We start from the raw sequence: 15,515 nt of genomic DNA, 5'->3' as shown, positions 1-15,515 counted from the left end.
GGTCTCTGGGGCTGATTTAGAGTTTGGTGACGGGTACTCTCCAGCAACCCGCCAAACTCAAGGTCTGCCCAGGTGATGATTTTGAGCTGGGCACACCGCAGGTTTTATGCTGAGTAATTTTCACTCTGTCCCGGTAAAACGTCCTTCAATACCCGATGAAATAGGTGTCTGACCCTATTTTATTTTACTCTTTGTCACTACCAGGTGTACCCTGGAGGCGAGGGGGAGTAAAAAACAAAATAATGACCCCCACTCCATAAAAGGAAATCTATTGTGGGGGTCATTATTGTTTAAAAACAAACTCCAGCTTTGTGAATTTGTTTCTGAAAAACATAAAACTTTGACAGCCGGTCACCATGTTTGACAGAGCCATCCATTGAACATTTCCTACATTGACAGGAACTGCATTGACAGCGGTGGCTGCCAATGTATAGCGCTGTCTGCTGATCTGGTAGACATCGCTACATTTGGTGGGAGGAGTATAGGCGGTACAGTTCTCCACCACCCCTTCTGCCTTTACTCGATCAGCGTAATCCTAAAGAAGGCCCTTGTCTAGAGCAGCCCAGTGGGTAAACAACAATGCTTTGGATTCCTACCCCGAAGGATTGCCAGAGGTTAGACTGTTTGTAAACATTTGTCTCATTCCCTTTTGGGTGTTTGGTTGTCTGTACTTTGCCTGGAAACCTGAGAGTGGCGTTGCTTTCCAAGCCTTCTATTGCTAATGTTTGTAAATTTTTAAACAGTAATAAATGTGCATCCATTCGAGGAGTACGTCTATGGGTGCAGATGTGGCACTTTATTTGTAAACCAGCCTCAGTGCTCGGTAGCCTCGCTCAGTCTACTTACATAATACTCAGTGCTTCATACCCGTCACGGCTGTCACATCACAGCTCACAGTATACTCAGTGCTCGGTAGCCTCACTCAGTCTACTTACATAATACTCAGTGCTTCATACCCGTCACGGCTGTCACATCACGGCTCACAGTATACTCAGTGCTCGGTAGCCTCGCTCAGTCTACTTACATAATACTCAGTGCTTCATACCCGTCACGGCTGTCACATCACAGCTCACAGTATACTCAGTGCTCGGTAGCCTCACTCAGTCCACTCATATAATACTCAGTGCTTCTTACCCTTCACGGTCACTGCTGTCACACCATGGCTCACAGTATACTCAGTGCTCGGTGGCCTCGCTCAGTCTACTCATTCAATACTCAGTGCTTCTTACCCTTCATGGCCACCGCTGTCACACCACGGCTCACTGTATACTCGGTGCTCGGCAGCCTCGCTCAGTCTACTCATATAATACTCAGTGCTTCTTACCCTTCACGGTTACTGCTGTCACACCACGGCTCACAGTATACTCAGTGCTCGGTAGCCTCACTCAGTCCACTCATATAATACTCAGTGCTTCTTACCGTTCATGGTCACCACTGTCACCTCACGGCTCACAGTATACTCAGTGCTCGGCAGCCTCGCTCAGTCTACTCATATAATACTCAGTGCTTCTTACCCTTCATGGTCACTGCACTCACCTCACGGCTCACAGTATACTCAGTGCTCGGTAGCCTCACTCAGTCCACTCATATAACTCTCAGTGCTTCTTACCCTTCATGGTCACCGCTGTCACCTCACGGTTCACAGTATACTCAGTGCTCGGTAGCCTCGCTCAGTCTACTCATATAATACTCAGTGCTTCTTACCCTTCATGGTCACCGCTGTCACACCACGGCTCACAGTATACTCAGTGCTCGGTAGCCTCACTCAGTCCACTCATATAATACTCAGTGCTTCTTACCCGTCACGGATGACACATCACAGCTCACAGTATACTCAGTACTCGGTAGCCTCACTCAGTCCACTCATATAATACTCAGTGCTTCTTACCGTTCATGGTCACCGCTGTCACCTCACGGCTCACAGTATCCTCAGAGCTCGGTAGCCTCGCTCAGTCTACTCATATAATACTCAGTGCTTCTTACCCTTAATGGTCACCGCTGTCACACCACGGCTCACAGTATACTCAGTGCTCGGTAGCCTCACTCAGTCTACTCACATAATACTCAGTGCTTCTTACCCGTCACGGCTGTCACATCACAGCTCACAGTATACTCAGTACTCGGTAGCCTCACTCAGTCCACTCATATAATACTCAGTGCTTCTGACCCTTCACGGTCACTACTGTCACACCACGGCTCACAGTATACGCAGTGCTCGGTAGCCTCGCTCAGTCTACTCATATAATACTCAGTGCTTCTTACCCGTCACGGCTGTCACATCACAGCTCACAGTATACTCAGTGCTCGGAAGTCTCGCTCAGTCTACTCATATAATACTCAGTGCTTCTTACCCTTCATGGTCACCGCTGTCACCTCACGGCTCACAGTATACTCAGTGCTCGGTAGCCTCGCTCAGTCTACTCATATAATACTCAGTGCTTCTTACCCGTCACGGCTGTCACATCACAGCTCACAGTATACTCAGTGCTCGGAAGTCTCGCTCAGTCTACTCATATAATACTCAGTGCTTCTTACCCTTCATGGTCACCGCTGTCACACCACGGCTCACAGTATACTCAGTACTCGGTAGCCTCACTCAGTCCACTCATATAATACTCAGTGCTTCTTACCCTTCATGGTCACCGCTGTCACCTCACGGCTCACAGTATACTCAGTGCTCGGTAGCCTCGCTCAGTCTACTCATATAATACTCAGTGCTTCTTACCCTTCATGGTCACCGCTGTCACACCACGGCTCACAGTATACTCAGTGCTCGGTAGCCTCGCTCAGTCTACTCATATAATACTCAGTGCTTCTTACCCTTCATGGTCACCGCTGTCACACCACGGCTCACAGTATACTCAGTGCTCGGTAGCCTCGCTCAGTCTACTCATATAATACTCAGTGCTTCGTACCATTTATGGTCACCGCTGTCACACCACGGCTCACAGTATACTCAGTGCTCGGTGGCCTCGCTCAGTCTACTGATATAATACTCAGTGCTTCTTACCCGTCACGGCTGTCACATCACAGCTCACAGTATACTCAGTGCTCGGTAGCATCGCTCAGTCTACTTATATAATACTCAGTGCTTCTTACCCGTCACGGCTGTCACATCACAGCTCACAGTATACTCAGTGCTTGGTAGCCTCGCTCAGTCTACTCATATAATACTCAGTGCTTCATACCCTTCACGGTCACGGCTGTCACACCACGGCTCACAGTATACTCAGTGCTCGGTAGCATCGCTCAGTCTACTTATATAATACTCAGTGCTTCTTACCCGTCACGGCTGTCACATCACAGCTCACAGTATACTCAGTGCTTGGTAGGCGCGCTCAGTCTACTCATATAATACTCAGTGCTTCATACCCTTAACGGTCACGGCTGTCACACCACGGCTCACAGTATACTCAGTGCTCGGTAGCATCGCTCAGTCTACTTATATAATACTCAGTGCTTCTTACCCGTCACGGCTGTCACATCACAGCTCACAGTATACTCAGTGCTTGGTAGCCTCGCTCAGTCTACTCATATAATACTCAGTGCTTCATACCCTTCACGGTCACGGCTGTCACACCACGGCTCACAGTATACTCAGTGCTCGGTAGCATCGCTCAGTCTACTTATATAATACTCAGTGCTTCTTACCCTTCATGGCCACCGCTGTCACCTCACGGCTCACAGTATACTCAGAGCTCGGTAGCCTCGCTCAGTCTACTCATATAATACTCAGTGCTTCATACCCTTCACGGTCACGGCTGTCACACCACGGCTCACAGTATACTCAGTGCTCGGTAGCATCGCTCAGTCTACTTATATAATACTCAGTGCTTCTTACCCGTCACGGCTGTCACATCACAGCTCACAGTATACTCAGTGCTTGGTAGCCTCGCTCAGTCTACTCATATAATACTCAGTGCTTCATACCCTTCACGGTCACGGCTGTCACACCACGGCTCACAGTATACTCAGTGCTCGGTAGCATCGCTCAGTCTACTTATATAATACTCAGTGCTTCTTACCCGTCACGGCTGTCACATCACAGCTCACAGTATACTCAGTGCTTGGTAGCCTCGCTTAGTCTACTCATATAATACTCAGTGCTTCATACCCTTCACGGTCACGGCTGTCACACCACGGCTCACAGTATACTCAGTGCTCGGTAGCCTCGCTCAGTCTACTTATATAATACTCAGTGTTTCTTACCCGTCACGGCTGTCACATCACAGCTCACAGTATACTCAGTGCTTGGAAGCCTCGCTCAGTCTACTCATATAATACTCAGTGCTTCATACCCTTCACGGTCACGGCTGTCACACCACGGCTCACAGTATACTCAGTGCTCGGTAGCATCGCTCAGTCTACTTATATAATACTCAGTGCTTCTTACCCGTCACGGCTGTCACATCACAGCTCACAGTATACTCAGTGCTTGGTAGCCTCGCTCAGTCTACTCATATAATACTCAGTGCTTCATACCCTTCACGGTCACGGCTGTCCGAAGGCAGCCCTGCAGAAGCTGCATTGGCTTCCTGTGAGGAGCAGAGTGGAATATAAAGCCCTCTGCACCTGTCACAGGATCTTGAATGGCAGGGTACCCAGCCCACTGAAGACACTGATTGAAGTCTACGAACCTGCTCGAGTGCTCAGATCTGCGGGTGGGGGTCTATTGAGGATCCCCAGGGTCAGGAAAGCTCGCATGGGAGGCAGGTACTTTAGGTGCCTAGCGGCAAACCACTGGAATAAACTCCCAGTGGACCTGCGCCTGGAGCCTGAGGAAGCAAGGTTCCGTGCGAAATTAAAAACCTACCTTTACACTAAATAACTGGTTGCTCGGCAGTGCTGTGCCCTGTCTGCTATCTCTCCCACTTCTCAGCGCGTGGACACGCCGGTGCGCGTAACTCAGCGCTTTATAAATGTCCCTATTATTATTATTATTATTATTCATACCCTTCACGGTCACGGCTGTCACACCACGGCTCACAGTATACTCAGTGCTCGGTAGCATCGCTCAGTCTACTTATATAATACTCAGTGCTTCTTACCCGTCACGGCTGTCACATCACAGCTCACAGTATATTCAGTGCTTGGTAGCCTCGCTCAGTCTACTTATATAATACTCAGTGCTTCTTACCCGTCACGGCTGTCACACCACGGCTCACAGTATACTCAGTGCTCGGTAGCATCGCTCAGTCTACTTATATAATACTCAGTGCTTCTTACCCGTCACGGCTGTCACACCACGGCTCACAGTATACTCAGTGCTTGGTAGCCTCGCTCAGTCTACTCATATAATACTCAGTGCTTCTTACCCGTCACGGCTGTCACATCACAGCTCACAGTATACTCAGTGGATGCCACTGATAGCCTACCAGAGCTCACAGTATACTCAGTGCTCGGCAGCTTCGCTCAGTCTACTCACATAATACTCAATCAGTGCTTCTTACCCTTCATGGTCACCGCTGTCACATCACGGCTCACAGTATACGCAGTGCTCGGTAGTTTTGCTCAGTTTACTCATATAATACTCAGTGCTTCTTACCCTTCACGGTCACGGCTGTCACACCGCGGCTCACAGTATACTCAGTGGATGCCACTGATAGCCTACCAGAGCTCATAGTGTACTCAGTGCTTTGTATCCTCTGAGGGCGCTGCCATCACACCACCATACACAGTATGCACAGTGCTTTCCCTTCATCGTCTCTGGAAGCACTGGTATGACATCACAGCCCACCCATCCTCGACACATATGTAACAATTGAAAGTCCTTGAATCCAGTTATATAAAAATAGGTTTGATTTATTGAAGCTGAGTTCCAGGTTAAGTTAATAATAAAGAGATATATAGATGGAATTATACCCTCCCTCGTGGCACTGCTATCACACCAGAGCACACAGTACCTTGTACCCTCTCTCAGGGCACTGCTATCACACCAGAGCACACAGTACCTTGTACCCTCTCTCAGGGCACTGCTATCACACCACAGTACACAGTACCTTGTACCCTCTCTCAGGGCACTGCTATCACACCACAGGACACAGTGCCTTGTACCATCTCTCAGGGCACTGCTTTTACACCACAGCACACAGTGCCTTGTACCATCTCTCAGGGCACTGCTATTACACCACAGCACACAGTACCTTGTACCATCTCTCAGAGCACTGCTATCACACCACAGCACACAGTACCTTGTACCATCTCTCAGAGCACTGCTATCACACTACAGGACACAGTACCTTTTACCCACTCTCAGGGCACTGCTATCACACCACAGCACACAGTACCTTGTACCCCCTCTCAGGGCACTGCTATCACACCACAGCACACAGTACCTTGTACCATCTCTCAGGGCACTGCTATCACACTACAGCACACAGTACCTTGTACCCCCTGTTAGAAACGGGACCCTGGCCGGCCAAGACTCGCGTCGAGGTCAGTCAGGGATCGCCATTTCTAAGGGTCAGGGCAAGGGAGTTACACGCCAAGATAACCCCTACTCGCCCTCTAGGTAACGTGGCGCGAGCAGCAAGGCTAAACTTGGAGGCGATATGAGTTAAGTATTTGCGCACGCACCCCAGCAACAACACCCAAGGCCCACCACAAAGGAAACTCCACACAAGGTTATATAGAAAAATAGCCTTTGTATTACAATAAACACATTAGATAAAAACACACACTTTACAATGTGCCAGAGGCACGGGCAGAATTTACAGGGGATATTTACAAGACAGGGCCACCTGGACCACTGTCAGGAATCAGCACTTTTAGAAGTAACACTTTTTAGAAATAGCACTTAGAAAGTAAAATTGTAGCACAAAAGTAACATACGACCAGTCACTACTGGTACCAGGTGAGCACCACCTATGCAACCCTCACTATCTTAGGAGATTACACTAGGGACCTGGGCCTCGCTAGTACCACCTGCACTAGGGAGAAAACAACCACCTAAGTATTACAATACCTGTAGGGGTGTAAGAACATAACACATGATGCAATACATACATTCAGAGGTGTAAGAACAGCAACCACAATAGCGCCAAATCCACATTAGCCACCACCTGTGACCGTCCCTAGGCCCTCTGGCCTTGTTGGGGCTAGGACGCCCTGTGTCCAAAGTGTCAGGGGGGCCTAAACGGAGCAGTTGCCCACAAAGTGCTGGGCAACTGGGTAGCACGATGATGGGGCCAATGTTGGAGCCTCGCAGGCTCTGCAGAAATCACTTGTGCCCCCTAAGCCCCTCCGGGCTCTAAAGCAACAATGGCCGCCGTTGGAGTCCCCCTCCTGGGGACTCGAAGCACAAGTGGGGCACCTGGAGCCTCTCCTGGCTCTGCATAAGCAAGATGCCCCCTGAGCCTCTCGGGCTCAACACAAAAATGCCCCCTGGACGCTTCGTAGCGCTTCTGTGCGCTTCAGCAGGTAGAAATCGACCGCCCCTACCAAATCTCACGCATCTCGCGTGAGTCGCGTATCCCCCGAGGCACACTCACCGGTCTCGAGGCAGCGGTCTTCTTCACGAGAGCTCCCGCTCCTCGGGGCTCTCTGCAGACTTCTCCCCTGGGCTCTCCCTCGCTTTGGGAGCCTGGGGGGGACAAGGAAAGACGCCGGCTTCTCCCCTTACCGGAGCACGGGGTGGCCTCCCGTCTGCTTCCGGTTGCCTCTCTCCTGCCCCCGGCCTGCCTGACTTCCAGGTCACGGCTGCGGGGCGGGACTTCCGGTCGGCCTGCTCCCTGATTGGCCGGCCGGCAGGAACACTTCCGGGTCGTCACGGGCAGCGCGGCGGCCCGTTTCCGGTGCTTCTAGGCGGGGGATGAATTTACCGAGGGGTCGGCACCCTCGAGAAAAATGCGAAAACGGGCGGCAAGGTCCCTGGCAGGGTGGGCACCTGCCAGGCGACAAAACACTCGAGAATAAGCGAGGTGGCACTCGCTTGGGGCGGACAATGCCGGGTGGGCACCGGCCTCTTCAAATAAAGCGCTCCCCAGCGCTACAAGCCACAAGAAAGTGCTCCAAAGCGCTATAGCAGAACAAAAGCGCTTCCAAGCGCTAAGAGGCAATTCCAGCGCTCCCAGCGCTAGAGGACAGCCCAAAGTCCAGCAAAAGTCCTTTCAAGGGGCAGGGGGGCAAGGCTGGGCCCAGAGCCAGCACACTGGGTCTCCAGGCAGGGAGACTCCCCAAGTGGCGGTCCTCTGGCCCAGTAGCAGCAACAGCAGCCCCCTCAGGATCCTGGAACAAGAACATCTTCTAAGGGGACACAGCCCCTTCTTTATACTGTAAAATCCTTTGTTTCAAGGTGCAGGGTGGGGGGAAAACCAGTTTCAGCTGGCTTTGGAGCACTCTTGATGGCCCAACCACCCATTTCTTTCACTGGGGAGGCTAGGGTCGTTAGACACACCACAGGGGGGCGGAGCCAGCATTGTGTGGGGAAAACCCAGCCCATCCAGGACACAGGTACACTCCTCCCACACATCACTCATGCTAATCTCCCACTCACCACCGGGCAAACCCCTCTAGACTTCCTGGAGCCTGGCATGCCAGCCAGCTCCAGCCAATCACGCTCCAGCACCCTCACAGCACATGCACACATATCTCAATGTCCAGAAGTAGCACTTCCCTTCTAGACACATACATGCCGCAGACACCATCTCGCAGCATTCATTCTCACGAGTTTACACATACTAAACTCGAGCCTGCACTCCCCACGCATCAGGAACTACCAGGGACACACACATTCCCCATGCATTCCTATGGGAGGGCAGGCCAGCCATACTACACGCACGCACTTTCACTCTGGGACTCAGGGGAAAGTGCGCAGAGACCCAAAAATCACCATCACCAGGTCACCATTACAAGCAAAAAGTCTAGGGGTGATCCTGCCATAAGGGCCAAGTCCAACACCCCCTATCAGGGAACTGCTATCACATCACAGCACACAGTACCCTGTACCCTCTCTCAGGGCACTGCTTTCACACCACAGCACACAGTACCTTTTAACCACTCTCAGGACACTGTAATCACAGCACATAGTACCTTGTACCCTGTCTCAGGGACCTGCTATCACACTACAGCACACAGTACCTTGTACCCCCTCTTAGGGTACAGCTATCACACCATAGCACACAGTACTTTGTACCCTCTCTTAGGGCACTGCTATCACACCACAGCACACAGTACCTTGTACCCTCTCAGAGCACTGCTATGACCACAGCACCTTGTACCCTCTCTCAGGGCACTGCTATCACACCACAGCACACATAACCTTGTACCCTCTTTCAGGACACTGCAATCACACCACAGCACCCAGTACCTTGTATTCTCTCTCAGGGCACTGCTATCACACCACATAACACAGTACTGTGTACCCTCTCTCAGGGTACTGCTATCAGGCCACAGCAAACAATACCTTGTACCCTCTCTCAAGGCACTGCTATCACATCACAGGACACAGTACCTTGTACCCTCTCTCAGGGCACTTCTATCACACCACAACACTCAGTACCTTGTACCCTTTCTTAGGGCACTGCTGTCACACCCCATAACACAGTACTGTGTACCCTCGCTCAGGACACTGCTATAACACCACAACACACAGTATCTTGTACCCTCACTCAGGGCACCACTATAAGACCACCGCACCCAGTACCTTGTACCCTCTCTCAGTGCACTGCTATCACACCACAACACTCAGTACCTTGTACCCTTTCTCAGGGCACTGCTGTCACACCCCATAACACAGTACTGTGTACCCTCGCTCAGGACACTGCTATAACACCACAACACACAGTATCTTGTACCCTCACTCAGGGCACCACTATAAGACCACCGCACCCAGTACCTTGTACCCTCTCTCAGGGCATCGCTATCGCACCACAGCACACAGTACCTTGTACCATCTCTCAGAGCACTGCTATCACACCACAGCACACAGTACCTTGTACCCTCTCTCAGGGCACTGCTATCACACCACAGCACATAGTACCTGGTACCGCCTCTCAGGGCACTGCTATCACATCACAGGACAGAGTACCTTGTACCCTCTCTCAGGGCACTGCTAACACACCACAGCACACAGTACCTTTTAACCACTCTCAGGGCACTGCTATCACACCACAGCACACAGTACCTTGTACCCTCTCTCAGGGCCCTGCTATCACACCACTGCGCACTGTACCTTGTACCCTCTCTGGGCACTGCTATCACACCACAGCACACAGTACCTTGTACCCTCTCTCAGGGCCCTGCTATCACACCACTGCGCACTGTACCTTGTACCCTCTCTGGGCACTGCTATCACACCACAGCACACAGTACCTTGTACCCTCTCTCAGGGCCCTGCTATCACACCACTGCGCACTGTACCTTGTACCCTCTCTGGGCACTGCTATCACACCAAAGCACACAGTACATTGTACCCTCGCTCTGGGCAGTTAAGCAGCCAACCAGAATGTCTGAAACATGGAGGTCGATTTTAATTGGAAGAAGACTAGTCAATCTTATTGGTAAAACACCAGACTGTTACAATTCTGGACAGCTTTAAGATTTGTTTATGCATTGGGGGTTGGAGACTGAGTATGAAATAGTGCAGTCACTGACCCTGCATCAGCTGTGAATCGACAAGGAAATACTGCTCCACCCACCTCAGAGTAAAGGAGGCAGGTATCCCAGCATGGATGGGTCCCCACCCCTACTCCAAGAGGCAGATGGTATTCACCTGCACCCTCACACATGAATCAGGACGTGATGGTACCTCCCACTCACACTATCAAACTGAATCCATCTTACCTGATTTTTTCTTCCTCGAGTAGACAACCCAGACGACAGCAGCAAGCAATCCAACGACCACGAGGGCTCCAATGACGACTCCGATAATGAACCCCATAGGAGGAGATTTCTCTTCTGTGGGACAAAGACGGACAGGAGCAGAGTTACAGGACAGAAATCACTTCAAAGATATGAAATATGAGGCAGTAACACTAACACCTGCCAAGTATGAATATCTCTGTGAGTAAAGGGGCAGAGAGAGCTGATCCCAGTACAGCCCCAGGTATACTCAGGGGCAGATTTACAATAACTGGCGCATCCCTGCATATCAGCAGGGAGGCGCCACTTATTGTGCACCGCAGCTCCGCCACCATTGGTGCGCCACATTTACAATGCGGCGCACTATGGGGCAAAAGACGGCACAGATGTGTGACGCATCTGTGCCGTAAAGGCGTCGCATTGCTGGAGTTGCGTCGCAGCTCCAGCAATGCTCTGGAGCCCTATCTTTGCAATGCTGCGCCAATCCTTACGCCTGTTTCAAGCAGGCGCAGGGTTTTGACGCAGCATGGGCTCAAAAGTGACTGAGTGAAATCTTGTAGATTTCACTCAGCCACTTTTAGGAGGCGTCCCTGCGCCAGAAGGCTCCCCTGCGCAGGAACGCCTCCTTCTGGCGCAGGGCTTTACAACGTGACGCATCTTCCGGATGCGTCATGTTGTAAATACCCCACACCATGGCGCATCTTTTGCGCCGCCGCTGCATCCCAAAAGTGATGCAACAGCAGCGTAAAAGAGGCGCAAGGGGCTTGCAAATCTGCCCCTCAGTGCTCTGTAACCCTCCGCACTGCACTCCTATCAAACCACAGCACATGGCATACTCACTGCTCTGTGACCCTCCGCCCTCACTCCTATCGCACCATAGCACATGGTATACTCACTGCTCTGTAACCCTCCGCACTCACTCCTATCACACCACAGCACACAGTATAATCACTGCTCTGTAACCCTCCGCTCTCACTCCTATCACACCACAGAACATGGTATACTCACTGCTCTGTAACCCTCCACACTCACTCCTATCACACCACAGCCCCAGGTATACTCACTGCTCTGTAACCCTCCGCACTCACTCCTATCGCACCACAGCCCATGGTATACTCACTGCTCTGTAACCCTCCGCACTCACTCCTATCGCACCACAGCACATGGTGTGCTCACTGCTCTGTAACCCTCCACACTTACTCCTATCACACCACAGCACACAGTATACTCACTGCTCTGTAACCCTCCGCACTCACTCCTATCACACCACAGCACACGGTATACTCACTGCTCTGTAACCCTCCGCACTCACTCCTATCACACCACAGCACACGGTATACTCACTGCTCTGTAACCCTCCGCACTCACTCCTATCACACCACAGCACACAGTATACTCACTGCTCTGTAACCCTCCGCACTCACTCCTATCACACCACAGCACACGGTATACTCACTGCTCTGTAACCCTCCGCACTCACTCCTATCACACCACAGAACACGGTATACTCACTGCTCTGTCACCCTCCGCACTCACTCCTGTCACACCACAGCACATGGTATACTCACTGCTCTGTAACCCTCCGCGGTCACTCCTATCACACCGCAGCACATGGTATACTCACTGCTCTGTAACCCTCCGCACTCAATCCTCTCACACCACAGCACATGGTATACTCACTGCTCTGTAACCCTCCGCACTCACTCCTATCACACCACAGCACACAGTATACTCACTGCTCTGTAACCCTCCGCTCTCACTCCTAACACACCACAGAACATGGTATACTCACTGCTCTGTAACCCTCCACACTCACTCCTACCACACCACAGCCCCAGGTATACTCACTGCTCTGTAACCCTCCGCACTCACTCCTATCGCACCACAGCCCATGGTATACTCACTGCTCTGTAACCCTCCGCACTCACTCCTATCGCACCACAGCACATGGTGTGCTCACTGCTCTGTAACCCTCCACACTCACTCCTATCACACCACAGCACACAGTATACTCACTGCTCTGTAACCCTCCGCACTCACTCCTATCACACCACAGCACACGGTATACTCACTGCTCTGTAACCCTCCAGACTCACTCCTATCACACCACAGCACACGGTATACTCACTGCTCTGTAACCCTCCGCACTCACTCCTATCACACCACAGCACATGGTATACTCACTGCTCTGTAACCCTCCGCACTCACTCCTATCGCACCACAGCACATGGTATACTCACTGCTCTGTAACCCTCCGCACTCAATCCTCTCACACCACAGCACATGGTATACTCACTGCTCTGTAACCCTCCGCACTCATTCCTATCACACCACAGCACACAGTATACTCACTGCTCTGTAACCCTCCGCTCTCACTCCTATCACACCACAGAACATGGTATACTCACTGCTCTGTAACCCTCCACACTCACTCCTATCACACCACAGCCCCAGGTATACTCACTGCTCTGTAACCCTCCGCACTCACTCCTATCGCACCACAGCACATGGTGTGCTCACTGCTCTGTAACCCTCCACACTCACTCCTATCACACCACAGCACACAGTATACTCACTGCTCTGTAACCCTCCGCACTCACTCCTATCACACCACAGCACACGGTATACTCACTGCTCTGTAACCCTCCGCACTCACTCCTATCACACCACAGCACACGGTATACTCACTGCTCTGTAACCCTCCGCACTCACTCCTATCACACCACAGCACACGGTATACTCACTGCTCTGTCACCCTCCGCACTCACTCCTGTCACACCACAGAACATGGTATACTCACTGCTCTGTAACCCTCCACACTCACTCCTATCACACCACAGCCCCAGGTATACTCACTGCTCTGTCACCCTCCGCACTCACTCCTGTCACACCACAGCACATGGTATACTCACTGCTCTGTAACCCTCCGCTCTCACTCCTATCACACCACAGAACATGGTATACTCACTGCTCTGTAACCCTCCACACTCACTCCTATCACACCACAGCACACAGTATACTCACTGCTCTGTAACCCTCCGCACTCACTCCTATCACACCACAGCACACGGTATACTCACTGCTCTGTAACCCTCTGCACTCACTCCTATCACACCACAGCACACGGTATACTCACTGCTCTGTAACCCTCCGCACTCACTCCTATCACACCACAGCACACAGTATACTCACTGCTCTGTCACCCTCCGCACTCACTCCTGTCACACCACAGCACATGGTATACTCACTGCTCTGTAACCCTCCGCTCTCACTCCTATCACACCACAGCACACGGTATACTCACTGCTCTGTCACCCTCCGCACTCACTCCTATCACACCACAGCACACAGTATACTCACTGCTCTGTAACCCTCCGCACTCACTCCTGTCACACCACAGAACATGGTATACTCACTGCTCTGTAACCCTCCACACTCACTCCTATCACACCACAGCCCCAGGTATACTCACTGCTCTGTAACCCTCCGCACTCACTCCTATCGCACCACAGCCCATGGTATACTCACTGCTCTGTAACCCTCCGCACTCACTCCTATCGCACCACAGCACATGGTGTGCTCACTGCTCTGTAACCCTCCACACTCACTCCAATCACACCACAGCACACGGTATACTCACTGCTCTGTCACCCTCCGCACTCACTCCTGTCACACCACAGAACATGGTATACTCACTGCTCTGTAACCCTCCACACTCACTCCTATCACACCACAGCTCCAGGTATACTCACTGCTCTGTCACCCTCCGCACTCACTCCTATCACACCACAGCACACGGTATACTCACTGCTCTGTAACCCTCCGCACTCACTCCTATCACACCACAGCACACGGTATACTCACTGCTCTGTCACCCTCCGCACTCACTCCTGTCACACCACAGCACATGGTATACTCACTGCTCTGTAACCCTCCGCTCTCACTCCTATCACACCACAGCACACGGTATACTCACTGCTCTGTCACCCTCCGCACTCACTCCTATCACACCACAGCACACAGTATACTCACTGCTCTGTAACCCTCCGCACTCACTCCTGTCACACCACAGAACATGGTATACTCACTGCTCTGTAACCCTCCACACTCACTCCTATCACACCACAGCCCCAGGTATACTCACTGCTCTGTAACCCTCCGCACTCACTCCTATCGCACCACAGCCCATGGTATACTCACTGCTCTGTAACCCTCCGCACTCACTCCTATCGCACCACAGCACATGGTGTGCTCACTGCTCTGTAACCCTCCACACTCACTCCTATCACACCACAGCACACGGTATACTCACTGCTCTGTCACCCTCCGCACTCACTCCTGTCACACCACAGAACATGGTATACTCACTGCTCTGTAACCCTCCACACTCACTCCTATCACACCACAGCCCCAGGTATACTCACTGCTCTGTCACCCTCCGCACTCACTCCTGTCACACCACAGCACATGGTATACTCACTGCTTGTTGGACAGGCCACATGACGGGCCGCTCTCCCCCGGCTCAACCCGGCCCGAGCCCAGTCACGCAAGCACCACACACCACCATTGCACGTCCTACGTCCCCTCAGGGACCCCTGCCCTCGAACATGTTAACCTCGTGGGTCCGATCCACTGCCGGCCCACGCGCCCAGCCCGGGCCGCCATCTTGGACACTTCACCACGAGGCCGCCTGGCCCCCGATCGACCTCAACCCT

At 51.9% G+C, this 15,515-nt stretch overlaps 1 protein-coding gene across 2 annotated transcripts in view; it reads right to left on the bottom strand.

Annotated features, from left to right (window-relative positions):
• LOC147710034 (H-2 class I histocompatibility antigen, Q7 alpha chain-like) overlaps window positions 1-15,515 on the bottom strand; it is a 343,677-nt gene that overhangs the window by 20,791 nt on the left and 307,371 nt on the right. For both annotated transcript variants that reach the window (XM_086920699.1, XM_086920698.1), the window contains one exon: window positions 10,783-10,896. In XM_086920699.1, the coding sequence (XP_086776825.1) occupies window positions 10,783-10,896 (114 nt within the window). The remainder of the gene's footprint in view (window positions 1-10,782; window positions 10,897-15,515) is intronic.

Source organism: Lissotriton vulgaris, chromosome 5 (assembly GCF_964263255.1).
Source record: "Lissotriton vulgaris chromosome 5, aLisVul1.2, whole genome shotgun sequence".
Lineage (NCBI taxonomy): Eukaryota > Metazoa > Chordata > Amphibia > Caudata > Salamandridae > Lissotriton > Lissotriton vulgaris.
Note: the sequence above shows the minus strand (reverse complement) of the source record. Positions and strands in the feature narration are given on the sequence as shown.